Source organism: Hemitrygon akajei, chromosome 1 (assembly GCF_048418815.1).
Source record: "Hemitrygon akajei chromosome 1, sHemAka1.3, whole genome shotgun sequence".
Lineage (NCBI taxonomy): Eukaryota > Metazoa > Chordata > Chondrichthyes > Myliobatiformes > Dasyatidae > Hemitrygon > Hemitrygon akajei.
The window spans coordinates 153,440,744-153,464,281 of NC_133124.1; the positions used below are offsets into that span (position 1 = coordinate 153,440,744).

At 41.9% G+C, this 23,538-nt stretch overlaps 1 protein-coding gene across 1 annotated transcript in view; it reads right to left on the reverse strand.

Annotated features, from left to right (window-relative positions):
* Positions 1–1,229: 1,229 nt before the first annotated feature.
* Positions 1,230–23,538, reverse strand: part of fer1l6 (fer-1 like family member 6) — a 325,837-nt gene continuing 303,528 nt past the window's right edge. The window contains exons 35-41 of the mRNA XM_073053009.1: positions 23,375–23,517; positions 21,057–21,145; positions 17,751–17,849; positions 8,135–8,376; positions 7,281–7,444; positions 6,486–6,586; positions 1,230–1,952 (exon numbers count right to left, since the gene is read on the reverse strand). Coding sequence (XP_072909110.1) covers positions 1,772–1,952; positions 6,486–6,586; positions 7,281–7,444; positions 8,135–8,376; positions 17,751–17,849; positions 21,057–21,145; positions 23,375–23,517 — 1,019 coding nt within the window. The 3' untranslated portion in view covers positions 1,230–1,771. The remainder of the gene's footprint in view (positions 1,953–6,485; positions 6,587–7,280; positions 7,445–8,134; positions 8,377–17,750; positions 17,850–21,056; positions 21,146–23,374; positions 23,518–23,538) is intronic.

Below are 23,538 nucleotides of genomic sequence, written 5' to 3' on the forward strand. Positions count from 1 at the left end.
GGGGGGGGATCTCATTGAAACCCACCAAATGTTGAAAGGACTAGATAGGGTGACTGGACAGGATGTTTCCTATGGTGGGGGCATCCAGAACTAGAGAGCACAGCTTCAAAACTGAGGAGCACCTTTTTAGAACAGAGGTAAAGAGGAATTTGTTTTTAGCCAGAGAATAGTGTGTCTGTGGAATGCCCTGCCGTAGACTATGGTGGAGGCCAAGTCCGTGGGTGTACTTAAGGCAGAAGCTGATGGTTTACTGATTGGGCAAAGGAGTTGGCGAGAAGGCTGGTGTGTGGGGTTGAATTGGATGTGGGATCAGCCATGATGGAATGGTGGAACAGACTTGATGGGCTGAATGGTCTAATTCTGCTCCGATGTCTTGACCTTGACCTTGATCCTTGCATTGTAGGAGAGGAGATTTGATAGAGGTATACAAAACTATGTGGGTATAGATGGGGAAAGTGCAAGTTCGGTGGAACTACAACCAGAGGTCATTGGGTTTATGGTGAATGGTGAAAAGTTTAAGGGGAGCATGAGGTCAATCTTCGGGATCATTAGAGAGTGGAATGAGCTGCCAGTACAAGAAATGCGTGTGAGCTCGATTTCAACACCTAAGCAAAGTCTGAGTGGGTTCATAGATGGTAGGGGTATGGAAGGCTATGGTCCCGGTGCAGTTCGATGGAGGTAGTTTAAGTAGTTTTGCAGACTTAGTATACATCTTGATTGATAGATTAGGGAAGCACAGCAGCGCAGTAGTTAGCGTATTGCTTTACAGTGCCAGTGACCTGGGTTCAATTCCTTCTGCTGCCTATAAGGGGTTCGTACATTCTCCCCATGATTGCATGGGTTATCTGCAGGTGGCCTGGTTCCAAAGACATGCAGATTAGTAGGTAATATGGGTGCAGTGGGGTCACATGGTTAGAAGGGCCTGTTACTGCACAGTACCTCAAATAAATACCTGTGCCATTTGACAGACTCATCAGAGTAATGATGACTTCGAGTTTATCGCCACAGGAATTTTATAATTATAATTTGGTTTCACCAGTTCCGAATCTCCTGTGCGGATTGTGTTCTATTATCATCTATAAATCATGGGATAGTTTGAGTGACTGTTGTCAAGGATGTAACATCTCAAAATGGCCAACATGAGAGGCACAACTCCGAATATTTTAGAGGAAAGTGTGGGGGGGGGGGGGTGGGGGGGAATGCTAGAGGTTTTTACACAGAGAGTGGTGGGTGGATGGATCACCCTGCCAGGGTGCTGGTAGAGGTGAATACATTAAGGGCATTTAAGAAACTCTTAGACTGGAGGGTTAGATTAATCTTAGAGTAAGTTAAAAGGTTGACACAGCATCGTGACCAAATGGCCTGTTCTGTGCTGCACTGTTCCTTGTAACACTGACTAATCAAAACTTGAGGCGTAAAACAAACAGCAAAATCATTGTCCATGCAACATAATGGCCAGTCCTCTCTAAGATGCAGCGGAAAATATTCCCATTCTATTTCATATATAGTTCTGCAGAGATAGGACCACAACAATGTACTAATTTAGGCTTCTATTATAACTTTGTGAATCAGGAAGGTTACATCAAAACATATAAAAGTTTCACATGAAAATTGCAAAGAAATAGAATGAAATATTGTTGCAAAATCATTCAATCATTAAAATATTGTGACTTACAAAGCACTTTTTAAGTTAAACAGTTCTATAACTATAATAACATGAAACTGAAATCCAAATTATATGTCATATTGCTGATCATATGACAATTTAGTTTCATCCATTTACTATCCTTGTGCTTACTGCGAAAGGCAGCGAGTAAATCAACAGCACGATGAACAGTATTAACAGAAGCAAAATAAACCCAGTAATGATATACTTCTTGTAGTTCTTCCAGATCAGATAATAGATGCATATGAAAGGCTTCATAAACCAGTTGAAAGAAGTATCGGGACGGCTATAGAGAGAAAAAAAAACACTTGGTGAAACAGTTGAAAGCCATTGTAAGGACATGGTTCAATATCTTAAGCAATAGCCTGGTTCAGTGCATTAACAGTCAATGTTTCAGGACAAGACACTTCAGGACTGGAAAGGAAGGGGAAAGATGCTAGAATGGGAATGTAGGGGGAGGGGAAGGCTGGAAGGTGATAGGTGAAGGCAGGTGGCTGTGGAGGGGGAATAAAGTAAGAAGGTGTGAGGTGATAGGTGGAAGAGGTAAAGTGCTGGAGAAAAAGGAATCTGATAAGAGAGGAGAGAGGAACATGAGAGAGAGGGAAGGAGGAGGGGCACGAAGGGGAGGTAGTCGGCAGGTGAGGAGAAAAGGTAAGAAGTGGGCCAGACTGGGGAATTGAAGAAGAGGGAAGAGGGAGGGGGAAAATTACTGGATGTTGAAGAAATCGATGTTCATGCAATCAGGTTGACCATTAATTTCTCCACCTGGAAGACTTCTGGTCCACTTTCAGGTGCCCTTCCTCCTTCTCTTTCTCCCGTGGTCCACTTTCCACTCCTATCAGATTTTTCCTTGAGCCCTTTATGTTTTTCATCTATCAACTCCTAGCTCCTTCCCCACTCACCTGATTTCACCCATCACCTTCCAGCTGGCATTCTTACCCCTCCTCACACCCTCTTATCTCCTCCCCTCCCTGATGAAGGGCCCCGGCCCAAAACATTCATTCATTTTAATAGATGCTGTCTGATCTGCTAAATTACTCCAGCATTTTGTGTGTGTTGCTCCGGATTTCCAACATCTGCAGAATGTCTGGTGCTAGTGGTTATGTCTCCTGTCTAACAGCCAGATGTTAGGACCACTGAAGCAGAAATACGAGTTTGAATTCCAGTGTGTCAGCTGGAGAATTTAAATTTTGGGGTGGCACAGTAGTGTTTCACATTTGAGTACGAACAGCCTGCCTGGGCTTGTTGGGCTGGAAGAGCCTGTTACTGTGTTGTACCTCTAAATACAATCAAATCTTCTGTAACCTTTGCAGCGGGACATCGATAGGATGGAGATCTGGGCTGAGAAGAGACAGACAGATTTCAAACTGGTAAAGTGTGAAGCGATTCACTTTGAAAGGTCAAACTTGAAGGCTGGGTACAGGAATAATGGCAGGATTCCCAGCAGCATGAAGGAACAGAAGGCTCTTGAGCTCCATCTCCATAGAACCCTGAAAGTTGCTGTACAAGATGACAGGATGGTTAAGAAAGTGTATGATGAGTTGGGGAACTGAGTTCAAGAGCCCTGAGGTAATGTTGCAGCTCTATAAAACTCGAGTTAGACCATACGTGGAGTATTTAGTTTAGTTCTGGTCGCCTCATTATATTGAGGAAGCTTTAGAGAGAGTGCAGAGATTTACCAGGATGCTGGCTTGCTGGCTGGATTGGGGAACATGCCTATGAGGAGAGGTTGAATGAGCCAAACCTTTTCTCTTTGGGGCGAAGGAGAATGAGAGGTTTCTTGATAGAAGTTCATAATGGTATAGATAGAGTGAACAGCTAGAGGATTTTTCCCCAGGTGCAAATAGCTAATACAAGGAGGCATAATTTTAAAGTAATTGGAGGGAAGTATAGGGGAATGTCAGAAGCAGCTGCTGTACACAGAGAGCGGTGGGTGTGTGGAATGCTCTGCTGGGGATGATGGTAGATGTAGATACTGTACAGACATTGAAGGTCAGCACACAGTTCAATGAGAAGTGGAGGGCCATGTGAGAGAAGGGTTAGATTGATCTTGGAGTAGGGTACAGGGTCAGCACAAGATCATGGGCTAAAGGGCCTGTACTGTATTCCATGCTACAAGGTAGGCCAAAGTACTGAGCATTTTCTTATTGTGATAGGCTACTTAACATTCTACCCACAAACCTGAGGAAAAAGGAAAGACTTCTATTTGAGAGGTCATTTCACATAGTCTCAAGATGACCCAAAGTATAGTACTGTAAGAAAAATGCAGGTCCTGTTTTAATGTAGAATATCCAATAGTCAATTAATGCATAGCATTTTTCCACAGAGAAAAATGCAGTGATGACCAGCTTAGGCTATGTGACAGCGAAGAAATAATTTGATCATAGAGAAGGTTAAACATCTGGCACAACTTCGTGGGCTTTGAACCATGCTGTAGTTTTCTATGTTCTATGATAAATATTGACCATATTATAAGTCCGCAAGTTAGGCCATTTGGCCCATCGAGTCTGCTCCACCACTCCATCATGGCTGATTTATTATCCCTCTCAAGCCCATTCTCCTGTCTTCTTCCTGTAATCTTTGACACCCTTACACATCAATTTCTGCCTTAAATATACCCAATGACTTGAACTCTACAGCCATCTGTGGCAATGAATTCCGCAGGTTCACCATCCTCTGGCTAAAGAATTTCTTTGCATCTCTGTTCTAAAGGGATGTCCTTCTATTCTGTGGCTATGCCCTCTGCTCCTACACTCGCTCCTTATTGGATAATCCTCTCCATATGCACGCTATCTAGGCCTTTCAATATTCAGTAAGTTTCAACGAGAGCCCCCCGCCTCATTTTTCTAAACTTCAGCAAGTACAAGCCCAGAGCCCTCAAACGCTCCTCATTCATTAACCCTTTCATTCCCCGGATCCTTCTCATGAACCTCCTCTGGACCCTCTCCAATGCGAGCACATCTTTCCTTAGACAAGCAGCCTACAACTGTTGACAATACTCCAAGTGCGGCCTGACCAATGTCTTAAAAAGCTTCAGCATTACATAGTTCCTTTTATATTCTAGTCCTCTGGGAATGAGTGCTCACATTACATAATGTGTTATCTCCTTTATTCTTTGACACCCAACTGAATGGGTAGGAAGTGCACTGATTAAATATCTCATCCAGTAAAAAGCTTCTCCAGCAAGATTGTTTCAGTGATGATGTACATCATCAGTCCAGACTTCAGTTCTCGGCATCTCTTCAACCTGAAACCTTTCGACTGGAAGGTAAGGAAATTTCTAAAGTAAGTTCATGTTTGGCACAGCATGGTGGGCCAAAGGGCTTGTACTGTGCTGTAGGTTTTCTATGTTTCTGTGAATCCGGAACTATCAAATGCGCTTGAGTACAATACTGGTTAGTTTACAATATGTGGGTCTTCTCCAAGGATCATCACCTTGTGGTAGACAGGCTTGTGTGTTCTTGAGATCCCGGGAGTGATGCTGTCTGGAGCTTAGCTCCTGGTAAGGTCATCTATGGTAGTAAGGTTAAGGGTGTGGTTCCTGACAAAGAGCGATCCAATCAAGACCCCACCTGGCAGAAGATGATGACATGTCATGATAGCAATGAACACGGAGGAAGGCTGCAGCAGTGAAGGGTCTCCAGTCATCTTGGATGCCATGCCAATGGACCCTAACCCTAATCTGTCAAGAACCATGCCCATACATCAGCCTCCCTATACTAAACAAATTCACGCACGGGCATTCTTCATTAGGCAATAACCACTTGGGAGAACGTCACGCTCTAATACTACTATTATGACTACTAGTACTAGTACCCAATTTCCCTTGGGATCAATAAAGTATGTCCGTCTGTCTGTCTGACTACAATACGTGGCTCCAGTTATATCAGTAGTTTTAAATGCACAGTAAAATGCAGTTGCATATATTTGTTTAGAAATCCATAGGATTAACATTGTAGAAAAAGCCACAGCGTAGAATTATGCTTAACAGGCTAAGAAATACTTGAGTTCATCAAACATGTTCTGATATTTACTGCCAAGTAGAAAAGAACTTGGAATATAGAACCTACAGGCCCTTCAGGCCACAATGTTGTGCTGAAAATTTAGCCTGTCCTAAGATCAATTTAACCTTTCCCTGTCACACAGTCTGGCTTGGCCTTTACTGCATAATTCTTTGTGGAAGAACGCTATGCATTGATTGGCTACTGGGTTTCCTGCATTAAAAGAGTAAGTACAGTTTTTTTTACAGTAATGTACTTCGCGACGTCCTGAGATGATGTAATATGACCTCTCAAGAACAAGTCTTTCCACTTTCCTCAGGTATGTTGGTGGAAAGTTGTGTGGCGTATCACTAGAAGAAAATGTTTCAGCATTCCTCAGAACATAAAGCCTTCCACCCACAATGTTGTGCTGACCTTTTAACCTACTCCAAGAACCCTTCTCTCCTACATTGCCCTCAATTTTTCTATCTTCCATGTGCTTATCTAAGAGTTTATTAATTGCTGTTAATGTGTTTGACTCTACTACCACCCTGCACTCACTACTTCTATGTAAAAAAACCTTGTTCCACCATGTTCAATGCTCTCTGAAAACAAGTGAAATGAAAACCTACTCTCATACCATATTATTAATGAACACCGTAAGTCCTTTTGATGTTACACAGTAAGCCAGCGATGACCAAGGAAATTTAATTTAAGCCTGGAGACCTAAAAGCAAAATTTCTTGCCAGGTGAAAGGTAGGAGTAGGTTACAAGCAAGTTTGAAGTAAACCCCAGATTTCTTTCGTCTTAGGCTGTCTCTGCAGTGGAATCAGACTTACTTGGGCTTCTCCAAAGGCTCTGGTCCTTTACGACCACTACCGACTGGATTCTTCTCGGCCTCTTCAGCAGTGAGCAGATGGAACTCAGCTTGAACTTTGCCCTTCGGTTAGCGGGGTAGAAATGATAATTATCATTGGTAAGCAAGAATAAACAACATTTTATAGAGACAACTTTGATCATTGCAGGAATGATTTTACACCAGGTCTTTATTTTAATGAACTATCACATGGATAATATTCCTGTATCACTGTGCTCTTCTGGAATCACTCCTGCTGCAAAAATAAGAAAATGACAGAGTCTATTTAGTAACTCCCAATGCCACCATTCCCTTTGTTACAATCTGACTTGCTTTCAGTCACTTTCTCCCAGGCTATACCACTTAACCATTAAATCTGTCATCCTATCCACTCTGTGGCCATTTTATTAGATACACCTGTTCACCTGCTTGTTAATGCAAAACTCTAATCAAAGTATTTGCACAGTTTGCCTTCTTTTGCACATTTGTTGGTTGTCAGTCTTTGTGTGTAATTTTTCATTAATTCTATTGTATTTCTTAGTTCCACTGTGAATGCTGCAAGAAAATTAATCTCAGGGTGGTATATGGTGACATCTATGTATTTGGATAATGAATTAACACTTTAAATCTTTACACTTTAAATACAGCTGATAGGAGACACTCACCCTAAACATAAAAAGAGAAAAGTTATCCAACTCCATACTATCTCAATCCTCTTCATCCATTTCCTTCTAATGTAGAATTCGATGATATTTTGCCAGCTCTATAATCTACTTACTGTGAGCTCTCCAGACTTTTCCAGGGGCCACCAACCCCGCAGACGCTTCTGCTGAAACACCGAGACATGCTTAATCTGAGAGTCTTCTTCAAGCATATGTAAGCCACATTTCTTGGCCACTTTTGCACCACAGGGGAATCCATTCAGATCCAGCTCCACAGACCCTACAAGCATAAATTAGAAGAAAACATAAAGTTGCTTATAACTGATAAATACCCTTGGCTGATGTAAAATGCTGTGTAATTAATCCTGCTTTCTAATGATTCCAATCTGACATGTTGGTCCATGGCCTCCTCTTGTGCCATGAGGCCACACTCAGGGTGTAGGTGCAACACCCTATATTCCATCTGCATAGGCTCCATCCTCGTGGCATCAATATCAATTTTCCTTCCAGTAAAACTTTTCCCTCCACCTCTTCTCACCTGCCTACCACCTCCCCCTTTCTCTCCCTCCTGGCTCTCTTTCTCCCATGATTCAAGCCGGATAATAGAGAGGAAATCCAACCTCACATTTCCTCATTGTGGCAATAGAGGAGGCCATGTGCCGGCATTGGAATGGGAATGGGAAGTCAACTTGAAATATGCAGCCGTCAAGAAATCCTGCCTTTTGTGGCGGATGGAGCAAAAGTGCTTGAAATTTAAATTAAGTTAGCTCTTATCAAGAAGTCTCTGAGACCGACGCAGTTGTGAACAGCTCTTGAAAAGTAGTACTCCTAAACTCCTAAACCCTATCCTTCTTCACATCCTGTGGGCTCTAAATTAAAAAAAAACTGCAGTCTTCGAAAGAGTGAATTCCAAATATTTTCTTCAGCCTTATGAATGAAAAATAGATAGCATTCTGAACTTTTGGCTTACCCAGAAAGTCATCAGAAGAAATCCTATCAAAATCCCAGACCTGAAGTACAAGGACTGCAGGAACTTTGCGTTCTGTCTTGTGCAAGGAGAAATTGGAATGTCTCTTGTTTATAACCATCAGTCTCTCGGCAGGTAAGTAGTTGAAAGGAAAGATAAAACGCCAGTTGAAGTTTCCCTCCCCAGTCAGAGAGTTGTAGTGCACATCTGTTTCTTTCTTGTCTTCTTCTTTTCCTTTTAGCCAACTGTGAAAGAAAAGGAAATTTGCAAAGTTCAAAATTCAAAGAAATTTATTAATAAAGTAAGTATACTCAGTGACCACCTTATTAGGTACCTCCGATAGCTAATAAAGCGGCCACTGAGTGTATGTTCATGATCTTTGCTGCTGTAAACCATACTGTTCAAGACTCACGCTGTTGTAACACCACTGTCTCTGTTCTGTCAGCCTGAGGTAGTCTGGACATTCCCCTATGCATTATCAGTATCTCCACTCACAGAACTGCTGATCACTGGATGGCTTTTACGTATGTTTTTCACATTATTCTCTGCAAACTCTCGTGATTGTTGTGTGTGAAAATCTGGGACAATCAGACTACCCCGTCTGGCACCAATTATCGTTGAATGGTCGAAGTCACTTAGATCACATTTCTTCCCCATTCTGATGTTTGGTCTGAACAACAACTGAACCTCTTGACCATGTCTGCATGCTTTTATGCGTTGAGCTGCTGCCACATGATTGGCTGATTAGATATTTGCATTAACGATCAGGTGTACCTAATAAAATAGCCACTAAGTATATACGCAGCTTTGAAGTTCATTTTCTTATTGGCATCTACAGGAAAATAAAGAAATATAATAGAATGTAAGGAAAAAATCTATACATAAAGACTGACAAAAACAACTGTGCAAATAATAAAAAAGTAAATTAATAATATTGAGAAGGTGAGTTGTAGAGTCCTTGAAAGTAGATTATGGAGTCAGTTCAAGATTAAGGTGAGTGTATTAATGACAAGTCTACACATTGTGAACAAGGGTTCTTATGCCTTGTCTCTGACAAATCCAAGTTCTAAATCTGATCATCCACAATCCAACCGGTCAGAAATCCCTATAGTTCTGAGATGCTTCTTCAGGAGCATTTTCCAGCCACAATGTCCTGATGAAAAGTCTTGGCCTGAAACACTGATTGTTCTTTCCTCTCCCAAGGATGACTCCTGAGTTGCTGAGTTCCTCTAGCATTTTGTGTTTCCTTTCAAATAACTGAAAAAAGTTGAAATGAATTGTGGAATAAGGGTATATCCAGTACTGTACAAAAGTCTTAAGCACATATATATATAGTTAGGGTGAATAAATTCTTCTCAGGCTACCAGACAGGTAAAGGTGTTGATTTCAGCTGATGTTTCGATGACAAACTCTGTCATCAAAACGTCAGTTAAAATTGATACCTGTACTTGGCTGTTTGCCTGAGAAGAGTTTATTCATCATATATGCCAGGAAAACACTAGAGCCTTTCTCATATAACTAGGGTGCCTAAGACTATATATTATGTCTTCCAGTTATCAAATAACACTAAACACGACTGAGCTAATACAAAGCTAAGTACTCCTATTTCTGTTTCCCAACCACCTTCTCATTTTAGCCAGTATGTATAGTACTGTACAAAGGTCTTAGGCTGCCTAGCTTAGTGTATGTACCTAAGACTTTTGCTCAATGCTCCACATGACCACATACTCCTGAGCAACAGGGCAGGGAGTCAGCATGGTAGCGTAGCCTTAGCGTAACACTTCACGACACCAGCTGTTCAATTCCCACTGACGCCTCAGAGGAAGCTGGGACCATGTTCCTTCCACATTCCATAGACAGACAGGTTCGGGGTTGTAAAGAGCAGCTGCTGGAAGTGTGACTCCTGCAGACTGTCCCGAGCACATTCTGGACTGTGTTGAACATTGAGGCAAACAGCACATTTCTCTGTATGTTTTGATGTACATGTGACAAATAACGCTAATCTTTAACGCTTTAAAAGTTTCTCACTGTGCTGTGATTGGTGACTACTTGTGCCCAAGCTACACTCATTATTCCAGCATGGCCCAATACTTGTAGAGCACTGGCTTGTCTCTGTGACAGAGGGCCACATGATTAAATGACATTCACACAAGACTTGCTAAAAATAATGTAGAAAAATAGAATTAAAATGTTTTAATACACACACACACACACACACACACACACAGACTCACACACACACACGCGCGCGCACATTCACACACACACCCACACACTCTCACATTCACACACACACACACACACACACACTCTCACATTCACACACACACACACACACACAGACTCACACACACACACACACACCCGCGCACATTCACATACAGACACCCATGCACACATGCGTGCACATTCACACACACACACACACACACTCACACCCACACACACTTACACACACACACTTACATGCACACACACTCACACGCACACACACTCACATGCACACACCCACCCACGCACACACACATGCACATTTTATGTATTACACTGTACTGCTGCCACAAAACTAACTCCACAGCCTATATTGGTGATAATAAACCTGATTCGGACACACTCACACACAACATTACTCTTAAAAACAACTTAAATATAATTGAAAAGAATGTTCCGCTTACTGGTTTCCTAGCAACAAGTTTTTCCCATTCATTTTAATAAACTCATTGCCTTTCAGAGTTGCAGTCTGATCCCTGCGGATCAGTGGATGTTCCCCATGTCCACAGGGAATGTAACTGTTCAACATAAGGTAGCTGGCAGCACAGGAAACAGAGAGGGAGATGTTACATCTTACTTAAACCCACACTAGGGGTGGACATTGGAACTTCTGCATAAACCTGGGCATACGTTAATTCATAGCAACATAGAAACATAGAAAACCTACAGCACAATACAGGCCCTTCAGCCCACAAAGCTGCACTGAACATGTCCCTACCTTAGAGGTTACTAGGCTTACCCACAGCCCTCTATTTTTCCAAGCTCCATGTACCTATCTAAAAGCCTGTTAAAAGACCCTATCATATCTGACTCCATCACCGCAGCCCATTCCATGCACTCACCACTCTCTGAGTAAAATACTTACCCCTGACATCTCCTCTGTACCTACTCCCCAGCACCTAAAACCTGTGTCCTCTTGTGGCAGCCATTTCAGCCCTGGGGAAAAGCCTCTGTCTATCCACATGATCAATGCCTCACATCATCTTGTACACCTCTATCAGGTCACCTCTCATCCTCCGTCGCTCCAAGGAGAAAAGGCCGAGTTCATTTAACCTATTCTCATAAGGCATGCTCCCCAATCCAGGCAACATCCTTGTAAATCTCCTCTGCACCCTTTCTATGGTTTCCACATCCTTCCTATAGTGAGGCGACCAGAACTGAGCACAGTACTCCAAGTGGGGTCTGACCAGGGTCGTATATAGTTGTAGCATTACCTCTCAGCTCCTGAATTCAATTCCATGATTGAAAAAGGCCAATACACCGTACACCTTCTTAATCACAGAGTCAACCTATGCAGCTGCTTTGAACATCCTATGGACTGGGACCCCAAGATCCCTCTGATCCTCCACACTGCCAAGAGTCTTACCATTAATACTATCATATTTGACCTACCAAAATGAACCACTTCACACTTACTTGGGTTGAACTCCATCTGCCACTACTCAGCCCAGTTTTGCATCCTATCAATGTCCCGCTGTAACCCCTGACAGCCCTCCACTCTATCCACAACACCAACCTTTGTGTCATCAGCAAACTTACTAATCCATCCCTCCACTTCCTCATCCAGGTCAGTTATAAAAATCACAATGAGCAAGGGTCCCAGAACAGATCCCTGAGGCACTCCACTGGTGACCGACCTCCATGCAGAATATGACCCATCTACAACCACTCTTTGCCTTCTGTGGGCAAGCCAGTTCTGGATCCACAAAGCAATTTCCCCTTGGATCCCATGCCTCCTTACTTTCTCAATAAGCCTTGTATGGGGTACCTTATCAAATGTCTTGCTGAAATCCATATACACTACATCTACTGCTCTTCCTTCATCAATGTGTTTAGTCACATCCTCAAAAAATTCAATCAGGCTCGTAAGGCACGACCTGCCCTTGACAAAGCCATGCCGACTATTCCTAATCATATTATACCTCTTCAAATGTTCATAAATCCTGCCTCTCAGGATCTTTTCCATCAACTTACCAACCACTGAGGTAAGACTCACTGGTCTGTAATTTCCTGGGCTATGTCTGCTCCCTTTCTTGAATAAGGGAACAACTTCTGCAACCTTCCAATCCTCCAGAGCCTCTCCCATTCCCATTGATGATGCAAAGATCATTGCCAGAGTCTCAGCAATCTCCTCCCTCGTCTCCCACAGTAGCCTGGGGTACATCTCATCAGATTCAAATTCAAATTTATTTATTTACCAGTTATATGTGGAAGCATACAGTAAAATGCAGAAAACAGCCTAAGGAGATGCTGGGGGCTGCCAACAAGGTCACCACACATTCTGGCACCAACCGTAGCCTGCCCACAATGCTCAGCAGAACACCACAACAGCAAAACAAGCCGCATTCTGGCCCTGCACACGCACGGACAGCCCTCCAGCTCTACAACAGGACTTCGACTTCCAGACTACCACTCAACTTTCGGGCTTTGCTCTTCAGTGTCGGCCCGTGGACCGTCCCATTCCAGCACCAGCATAGCATGCCCACAGCACTCGGCAGAACAAAGCAACAGCAGGAAAACAAGCCCATTCTTCCCTCCTATGCACCCACACGTACGGGTCGCCCTCCAACCTCATGACAGACCTGCGTGCCTCCAGTCTCCAGGGTATCACCATTGGACTTTAATTTTCAGACTATCACGTGACCTTCAGTATTGACCGCTGGATGAGCTAATTCCCATGTCTCACAATGCTTGGCAGAACACAACAAAACAACAACAGCAAAACAAGCCCCTTCCTTCTCTCCCACCAGCACACATGGGCTGCCTTCCAGGCTCCAGCCATCAGACTTCTTTTCCCAATTGACCTTTGTTTGCAAAGGAGTTTTAGGGGATCGACATGAATTTCATCTCCTGATTGGCAAGTTGTGAGATGGATCTGCTGATACCTCAGGCGAAGTCAGATTTGCTGAAGAATGGATCAGATGTGAAATTATGATATTGTGGCCATTACAGAGACTTGGCTGTTGCAAGCATAGCATGTTTGCGGGACCTTGATTTCTGAGAGATACTGAGGCTCTGGTTAAGAAAAAAGTTGGAGGTGTAGAGCAGGTATGGGTAGGTAGGAACAAATGAGGTACTAGAGGCAGACAGGATGAAGAGGTCAATACTCCCCAATGCCATTAGGCTTTACAATTCAACCGCCAGGAGTAAGATATGTTAAAGTGCCGGGGTTGATTGTATTTAATGTATTTAAGTAAACTACTTAAGAACTTTTTAAAAGCTATTATTAATGCTTCTTGAGAGAGTGATTTAGATGCATATCATATTTTTACTGAGTTAAGTAATTAGTTTTGCTACAACAAGTGTATGGGACAGTGGAAAAAATGTTGAATTTCCCCATGGGGATGAATAAAGTATCTATCTATCTATCTATCTATAAGAGAATACATAAGAAAGAAATCAAGAGGGTTAAGAGAAGGCATGAGGTGACTCTAGCAGACCAGTTGAAGGAGAATCGTCAGGGATTCTACAATATGTTAAGAACCAAAGGATTTTAAAGGACAAAATTAGTCCTCTGGAAGACTGAAATGGTAGTTTATACATGAAGCCAAATGTAATGGGGCAGGTCTTAAATGAATTTTTTACGTCGGAATTTACTCAGGAAATGGACACAGAGTTTATAGAAGTGAGGTAAATCAGCAGCAAGGTCAGGAACCTCTATATACATTACAGAGGAGGAGGTGTTTGCTGTCCTGACGCAAATTAGTGTGGGTAAACCTCTAGGGCCTGACAAAGTGTTCCCTCGGATCCTGTGGGAGGTAAGTGGAGAAACTGCAGGAGCAGTAGCCGAGATATTTAAATTATCCTTAGCAACAGATGATGTACCAGAGGACTGGAGGTTAGCTAATGTTGTTCCACTCTTTAAGAAAAGCTTTAAAAATAAACCAGTGAGTCTGAGATCCGTAGTAGGAAGGTATTCAGAGAGACAAGATATATTAGTATTTGGACAGATAAGGATTAATAGTCAACTGGCTTCATGCATGGTAACCAATCTTAATGAGATTTTTAAGGATGTTATCAGGAAAGCTGGTGAAGGTAAGGCAGTGGATGTTGTCTTCATGGACATTAACAAGGCACTTGACAAGGTCCCACATGGGAGGTTGGTCAAGAAGGTCCAGTCGATTGGCATTAGAGATGAGGTAGCAAATTGGCTTTGTGGGAGGAGCCAGCAAGGAGTAGTAGATGGTTGCCTCTCTGACTGGAGACCTGTGACTAGTAGAGTGATGGGTCCATTGTTTTTTGTCATCTATATCAATGGTCTGGATGATAATGTGGTTAACTGGACCAACAAATCTGTGAATGCCACCAAGGAAGACAATCAAAGTTTGTAACGGGCTCTGGACCATTTGGAAAGTGGGCTGAAAAATGGCAAAAGGAATTTAATGCAGACAGGGGTGAGGGGTCACACTTTGATAGGACCAACCTGGGTAGATCTTACATAGTGAGCAGTAGGAAACTGAGGAGTGAGGTATAACAAAGGGATCTGGGAATACAAATCCATAGTTCATTGAAAGTGGCATCACAGATAGATAAGGTAATTAAAGAAAGCTTTTAGCACTTTGCCCTTCATTGATCAACATATTGAGTACAGGAGCTGGCTGTTATGTTGAAGTTCTATAAGACATTGGAGAGGCATACTGTACTTTAAAATATTGTTTACAATTTTGTTCACCAACCTACAGGAAAGATGTAAATAAGATTGAAAGAGTACGTTGAAAATTTACAAGGATGTTGCCAGGACCAGAGGAAAGATTGAATAGAATAAACTTCTTTCCTTGGAGCATAGATGATTGAGAAGAGATTTGATATACAAAATTATAAGGGGTATAGACAGGGTAAATGTAAGCTGGCTTTTTCCAGAGTTTGGGCGAGCCTATAACTAGAGAGCATCAGTTAAGGGTGGAGGTGAAAAGTTTAAGGGGAACATGACGGAAAACATTTTCACTCAGAGAGTGCTGAGGGTGTGGAATGAGCTGACAGCACAAGTGTGGATGAGATTTCAGTTTCAATACTCTAGTTTGCATAGGTAGAAGGATGGGAGGGGTATGGAGGCTATGCTCCCAGTGCAGGTCGATGGGACTAGGCATTTTAAATGGTTCGGCATGAACTGGCTGGGCCGAAGGACCTTCTACTGTGCTGTGGTTTGCCATGACTCTAAGAGTACAAATCGCTGCTGGATGTTCCGAGGTTGGAGTGTTGGGTGTGAAGATCTGCCCCAATATATTTGTAAATATTGTTTTGAGGAGGACAATTACATTCATCAGAGGCAAGCTCATTCTATGTTTGAATCTAAGGCATTAATGCATTCTGGAATAGCTTCAGGTCATCGAGCATATAGTACCCTGCTATTCATTAGTCAGGTCCAATTCAACTTGCCAATTGTTTAAAACTTTGAGATAGAATGCAGCTGCACTCAACCTAAATTAGCATTAACAAAAAGTTTGCTTATTTTAAAGATACATTAAAATTATGTATATGTCACCATTTATTACCTTGAGATTCATTTCCTTTTTGGCATTTCCAGGGAAATAAAGAGATTCAATAGAGTTTATGAAAAACTATACATAAACAAAGAATGACAAACAACCAAAGGAGGGAAATGGTGCAAATATTTTTTTTAAAAAGTGAACAAATAGTACTGAGAACATGAGTTATTGAGTTCTCGAAAGTGAGGTTGTGGAATCAGTTGAGAGTTGATGTGAGTGAAGTTATCCATGCCGGTTCAGGAGCCTGATGGTTGTAGGATAATAACTGTTCCTGAACCTGGTGGTGTAGGACCTATAGCTCTTGTACCTCCTGCCCAGTGGCAGTTAGACTAACTGCATGTCATAGCAGTTTAATGTTTAAACTCACTATTGATAATAACTGATTTAATTTTGTTTGTACTGGGATTGCCAACACATAACTTCTCATCCACAAAATATATGTTCATTTTCAAAGCACAATTATGTGAGGTTAAGATAATTTGCAAATGAGATAGCCAATAAGGTTAGCTAAATTTATTATCAAGTACATATATTCACCTTGTAATATTCATTTTATTGCAGAACAAAGAACTAAAATGGAATCAATGAAAAACTACACACAAAGACTGACAACCAATGTGCAAAAAAACACAAACTGCAAAAATAAAAAAAAGTTAACATGTAATACTGAGAACACGAGTTGTTTAATTCATTAAAATGAAAATAATTGGTGGAGGGGCAGGCAGCGTTGAGAAAACAGGTAGGATGTGTAAGGATTTAAACAGATTAGGAGAATGGGCAAGAAAGTGGCAAATGAAATACAATGTTGGAAAATGCATGGTCATGCACTTTGGTAGTAGAAATAAGTGTGAGGACTATTTTCTAAACGGAGAAAATCTGAGATGCAAAGGGACTTGGGAATCCTTGTGCAGAACACCCTAAAGGTCAACTTGCAGGTTGAGTTGGTGGTGAGGAAGGCAAATGCCATGTTAGCATTCAGTTCAAGAGGTCTTGAATACAAGAGCTGGTATGTGATGTTGAGGCTTTATAAGCCACTGCTGAGGCCTCACCTTGAGTGTTGTGAACAGTTTTGAGCCCCTCATCTTAGAAAAGACGTGCTGGCATTGGAGAGGGTCCAGAGGAGGTTCACAAGGATGACTCCAGGAGTGAAAGGTTACCATATGAGGAACGTTTGATGCTCTGGGTCTGTACTCACTGGAATTTAGAGGGATGAGGTGGGATCTCATTGAAACCTTTCAAATGTTGAAAGGCCTAGACCGAGTAGATGTGGAAAGGATGTTTCCCAATGTGAGTCTATGACAAGAGGGCACAGCCTCACGATAGAGGGGCGCCCTTTCAAAACAGAGACGCGGAGAAATTTCTTTAGCTAAAGGGTGGTGAATTTGTTGCCACATACAGCTGTGGAGGCCAAGACGTTGGGTGTATTTAAGGCAGAGATTGATAGGTTTTTAATTGGACATGGCATCAAAGGTTACGGGGAGAAGGCCAGGAACTGGGACGAGGAGGAGAAAAAAAAGGATCAGCCATGATTGAAAGATGGAGCAGACTCGATTGGCCAGGTGGCCCAATTCTACTCTTATGTCTTAAGGTCTAAAAGTAATTTGTAATTAAAATCAGAAAATATTGAAAACACTTGATATGTCAGGCAACATCTAACCTTTTATGTATTAAAGAATAAACTCCAGATTGAGTCTGAAAACTAATGTAATAGTTAAATTTGTTTCAGTTTATAAAGCCTTCACAAAATTATGAATATGGTTAAATCCCAGTTTTCAACAGGCTGCACCACCAGGACACAGTAGATGACACCAACAGTTTTCAGTTTAACTGAAACTTAAATTTCAATCATATGGAATTCTTACCCCTTGATATAGATGTCACTTGATTTTTGACCAGTAATAATATTCTGATCTTCTAGGGTAACATCTTCAGTATTCCAAATAATTATTCTTAGTTCATACCTGTAATCACATTCAGCACTTTGTCAGAGAGAAACTCACATTCATTCAAGGCAAGATGCTTAGTACAGGCATCAACCTAGAGACAATCTGACTTTATTCAGCACTTTTATATCTATCATGAACAAGAGATTCTGCAGATGTTGGAAATCCAGAGCAACACACACAAAATACTGGAAGAACTCATCAGGTCAGGCAGCATCAATGGATAGACTGAACGGTTGACATTTCAAGTTGAGACCTTTCATCAGGACCGGAAAGGAAGGGATTTGAAGCCAAAATAAGGTGGGATTGGGGTAGGAATACAAACTAGAAGATGAATAATGAAGCCATGTGAGGGGGAATTTAGGTGGAACGGGAGGGGGAATGAAGAGAGAAGCTGGGAGATGACGGGTGGAAAAGGCAAAGGGCTGAAGAAGAAAGAATTCTCTGAAAAGGAGGAGGACACCTGAAGGAGGAGATTGGCGGGAAAGGAAAAGAAAAGGGGTAAGAGGGGAGCCAGAATGGGGAATTAAAAAAGAGAGAAGGGGAATGGATGAAATTACCAGAAGTTAGACGAATTGCAATTCATTCCATCATGGTGGAGGCTATCCATCCTGAGTATGGCATTATTGTGGCACGAGAGGAGACCATGGATGAACTTGTAGGAATAGGAATGGAAGTTGAATTGCAATAGTTAGCCACCGGGAAATTCTGCCTTTTGTGTCAGTGCTCAAAGAAGCAGTTCCACCAATCTGTACCGAGTCTCACCGATGTAGACCAGGCTGCACTAGGACACAGTAGATGACACCAACAGACTCACAAGTGAAATGACACCTCACCTGGAAGGACTGTTTGAGGCCATGAATGGGTTAATGGAAGAGGTGTAGAGGCACTTGTTTTGCTCACAGGGGTAAGTGCCAGGAGGAAGAAAAATGCGGATGGATGAGTGATACACAGAAAATGCTGGAGGGACTCAGCAGGCCAGGCAGCATCTATGGAAAAGAATAAACAATCAATGTTTCGGGGTGAGATCTTTCATCAGGACTGCTGAAGGGTCTCAGCCTGAAACATCGACTGTACTCTGTTCCATAGACACTGCCTGGCTTGCTGAGTTCCTCTAGAATTTTGTGTGTGTTGCTCAGAGTTCCAGCATCTGCAGATTTTCTCTTGTTTGGGAGGGATGAATGGAGAAGGAAGTAAGTTAGACAGCGATACATATGGAATTGTGAAATTCACGTACTTGAGAAATAATTATTTAACCTGATGATTAATGGAAAGAAAGGAGCAGGCAAAAGATTAGATTAATTAATAGTCAAGGAGAAATGCAAATGATTAGGAATGGCCAGCAGATATTTGGGGTGAATTTTCAGGATTTTCATGTCCTTACTGATCAAACTCCACATTAAATATACTCAGTGACTTGGCCTCCACATACAGTCTGTGGTAATGAATTCCACAGATTACCCACCCTCTGGCTATTGAAATTCCTCATCTCTCAACTGCATATTCTGAGACTGTGCCCTCTGACCCTAGGCTCCCCAACTATTGGAAATATTCACTCCAAATCCACTCCATTTAAGCCTTTCAATATTCAATAGGTTTCAAGGAGATCTCCCCTCATTCTTCTAAACTCGATTGAATATATATTCAGAGCCAGAGCCATCAAGCACTCCTCTCTCTCTAACCCTTTCTTTCTCAGGACCAGAAACCAGAGTTCCTTCATTACAGTCTAGAAGGAGGAAAGAGAGGAGAGTGGTGAGGATGAGAAGTAAGTGAGATGGAAAAGACATGGAGCTCAGATTGTGTGGGTGGACAAGGCACCGAAGAAGCAATATAGTGTCTTCGGCCTGATGTCCAGGAAGGAGCCCATAAGAGGACAATATGGCAGAGTATCTGCAACACAAACATGTGATAATATTATAGTATAATCACACAAGGGTTTACAGTATATTTAACATTTTTAAAGCAGCTCCCTAGCATCTTCTGAAATATATATATGCAATCAGTGGCTCCTTTATTTGGTGCTGTTGTACCTAATGAAGTAGCCATTGAATACATATTCAGGGTCTTCTGCTGCTGTAGACCATCCACTTCAAGATTCAACATGTTGTGCGTCAGAGAGGCTCTTTCGTACACGTGCTTATTTGAGTAACTATCACCTTCCTGTCAGTTTGAATCATTCTGGCCATTCTCCGCTGACCTCTCTCATTAACAAGGCTTTTTCACCCACAGAACTGCTGCTCACTGGATGTTTTTTCACAATGATCTTTCACAAATCAACTGATTCTGGCCTGGTTCTGGAGGAATGGAAAATTGCAGATGTCACTTTACTGTTCAACGAGGGAGAGAGGCAGAAGAAAGGAAATAGGTGGTGAGGAAGGCGAATGCACTGTTAGCATTCATTTCATGAGAACTAGATAATAAAAGAAAGGATGTAATGTTGAGGCTTTCTAAAACACTTGGAGCTTTGGAAAGGATGTGCTGACATTGGACAGGGTTCAAAGGAGATTCAAGAAAATGATTCCAAGATTGAAAGGCTTGTCATATGAAGAGAGTTTGATAGGTCTTTCCCTGCAATCATTGGAATTCAGAAGAATGAGAGGTGACCTGTTGAAGGGCCTTGATAGAGTGGATGTGGAGAGGATGTTTCCTATGGTGGGAGAGTCTAAGACCAGAGGACACAACCTCAGATTATAGGGATGTCCTTTTAAAACAGAGATGAAGAGGAAGCTCTTTAGCCAGAGAGTGGTGAATCTGTGGAACTGTTCACCACAGGCAGCTGTGGAGGTCAAGTCTTATGTATATTTAAGGCAGAGGTCGATAGATTCTTGATTGGCCAGAGCATGAAGGGATATGGGGAGAAGGCAGAAGATTGTGGCTGAGAGGAAAATTGGGTCAGTCATGATGAAATGGTGAAGCATACTCGATGGGCTAATGGCCTCATTCTATTCCTATGACTTATGGTCTTCTGGTTAATTTCTGAGATACTCAAACCACCTTGTCTAGCAGCAGCATTCCACGGCCAAAGCCACTTAGAACACATTTCTTGATGTTTGGTCTGAACAACGACTGAATCTCTTGTCCATGTTTGCATGCTTTTGAGTTTCTGCTACATGATTGGCTGATTAGATGTTTGCATTAACAAGCAAGTGTACAGATGTACCTAATGAATTGGCCCCTGAGCATATATAAATTCTCTTTGAAATTCAGTTAGATTAATTTGTTTACCCCTTAGGCTTGCGAGGAGAAATATCAACAGGTGGCCCTGGAGGGGGCATATCCATTGGGAACATGTCCACCCACATCTGAACTCGACCCTGGATAGATATTAAAAGCAAAAACAAATTGATATTGAAGAAGGAGTCAACTGGAACAATAAAATTTCACAAGTTGCAAAAGAAATGGCTATATTTAATTCTTGAGACCATATACTCATTATTAACTGATGAGCATGACTCAGATTTCATCAACAGACTAAAATTAGTGAGAATAGATTTTAAAAATCTTCTTTTACTTTTCGTTAATAGGCTGCTGATCTAATATTGAGCAACACACACAAAATGCTGCAGGAACAGCTGGGCGGGTAGCATCAATGGAAATGCATCAACAGTCAATGTTTTGTGAGGAGACCCTTCATCAGCAGGTATTCAGAGTAGAAAAGAGAATTACAACCGAATCAATGCACTAAGACCAACAAACAACCAACCTGCAAAAGAGTACAAACTATACAAATAAAAATAAATAGGTAATACAGAGAACATGAGTTGTGGAGTCCTTAAGAATGAGTTTGTAGTTTGTGGAATTACAAACGTTTGTAGTTCAGCGTTGAGGTGAGTGAAGTTATCCAGCTTTATGGTTGCATGGTAAAAACTGTTCCTAAACAGTAATGTACCTCCCTGGTGATGGCAGCAGCTGGAAGGATAATGCAGTATGTCCTGGATAATGATGATAGATGCTGCTTTCTTGTAGCATGGGTTTAAGTTGATGTTTTATGAAAAAGAGTGTGTCTTTTGACATTGGAGACTTCCTGCTCTTTTGCATTGTGACATGAGTATTGATTATATATTAAATTCCTGGAACAGACAACCCTCTGATTGAGGGGCAACATTCCTGCTAATGAGTTCCCCATGGGTGAGGGCAGCTGGAATCACATTGACGTCACTGATCCTTTGCCTTGGACGTTTGTAGAGTGGACATCTAAGCATCCAAGAATGCTGGTGATTTTGCAGCTTTCATCGAGTCATAGAGCACTAAAACACAGAGACAGGCTATACCGTCCAGCTAGTCTGTGCCAAACTATTATTTAGCTAATCCCATCGATCTGGACCAGGACCATAGCCCTGCAGGCCCTGCCTACCCACATACTTATCTAAATTTCTCTTAAATTTTGCAATTAAACACACATCCACTCCTTCTGCTAGCAACTTGCTCCGCATTCTCACTGGCCTCTGAGTGAAGAAATTTCCCCCCCATATTCCCTTTAAGCATTTTACCTTTCACCTTTAACACATGACCTTTAGGTCTAGTAGTTCAAACTCAGAGGAACAAGCCTACCTGCATTTACCCTATTGATGCCCCACATAATCTTATATACTTCTATCAAATCTCCCTCATTCTCTTTCATGGCATCGAGTAAAGCCTTACAGCACCATAGACCCTAGTTCAATCCTGAACTCAGGTGTTAACTGCATAAATTATACATGTTGTCCATATGCCTCTCCTAAAGTTGGATTGGTGGGTTAACTAGTCACTGCAATTGCTCCCAGTGTGTAGGCAAATGGTAGAATGTGGGGGGAGTCGATGAGAACATGCGGAGAATTCACAAAGGATTAGCGTAAACGAGCATTGGGTGGTTGGTGTAGACTCAGTGGGCTAAAGGGCCTATGCCTATCTGAATTTCTCTTTCACTCTTTGACTCTAGGTGCTGCAGAAATTCAAGATTTAAGATTCAAGACTGTTTATTATCATTCTTCAGTACAGGAGTGTAAAGGAAAATGAAATGATTGTTACTCCAGATTTGATGTAGCATAAAAAATTAAGCACAAAGAACACAATAAATAAATATAAATGCAATCCTACAAAACACAATGTAGAAGAATATTTGAGAGTGGCTGTTTATACATAAGCTTATAACATAGACTGATCGTATGGTGACACTAGGTACAGGAGTATCTGAACATAACGTGTCTCTGACAGAAGATAATAACGACAAAGTGACTCTTGGCAAGAGGACCACTGATTGCAGCAGGACGTATGGAAACACAGTCAGATAGTGGTGAGGTGTAAAATGGCAATGCATGGCGGGGGGTGAAGAGCGCTGGGGTGCTGTGGAGAAGAGTGGCTGTCGTGGATAATGTGCACTCCATCAAAGTACATTGGGCAACTTTTATTTTGACCTTTAATGAAAGTGCATAGGTTACCATGATGGATGTGTTTGATTGTTAAAGTAATGGAAATACATGAAAAGGCTATGAAACACATAATAGTTTGAAACTCAGCCACACTATTAGCAACCAAGAGCACTATACACAGAGTATTGATGTCACCTGTTCAATGCCGGGCTTATCAAAATGGTAGAGGGGCCTTGTCTCAACGTGTTCAGGAACCAACTTATATCCAGTCCCAGGGAGTTTTGACCACTGTCTTAGTACCTTTAAAGCCAGGTGCTCATAGGATACCACCAGTTCATCTAGAAGAGAAGTACAATGGA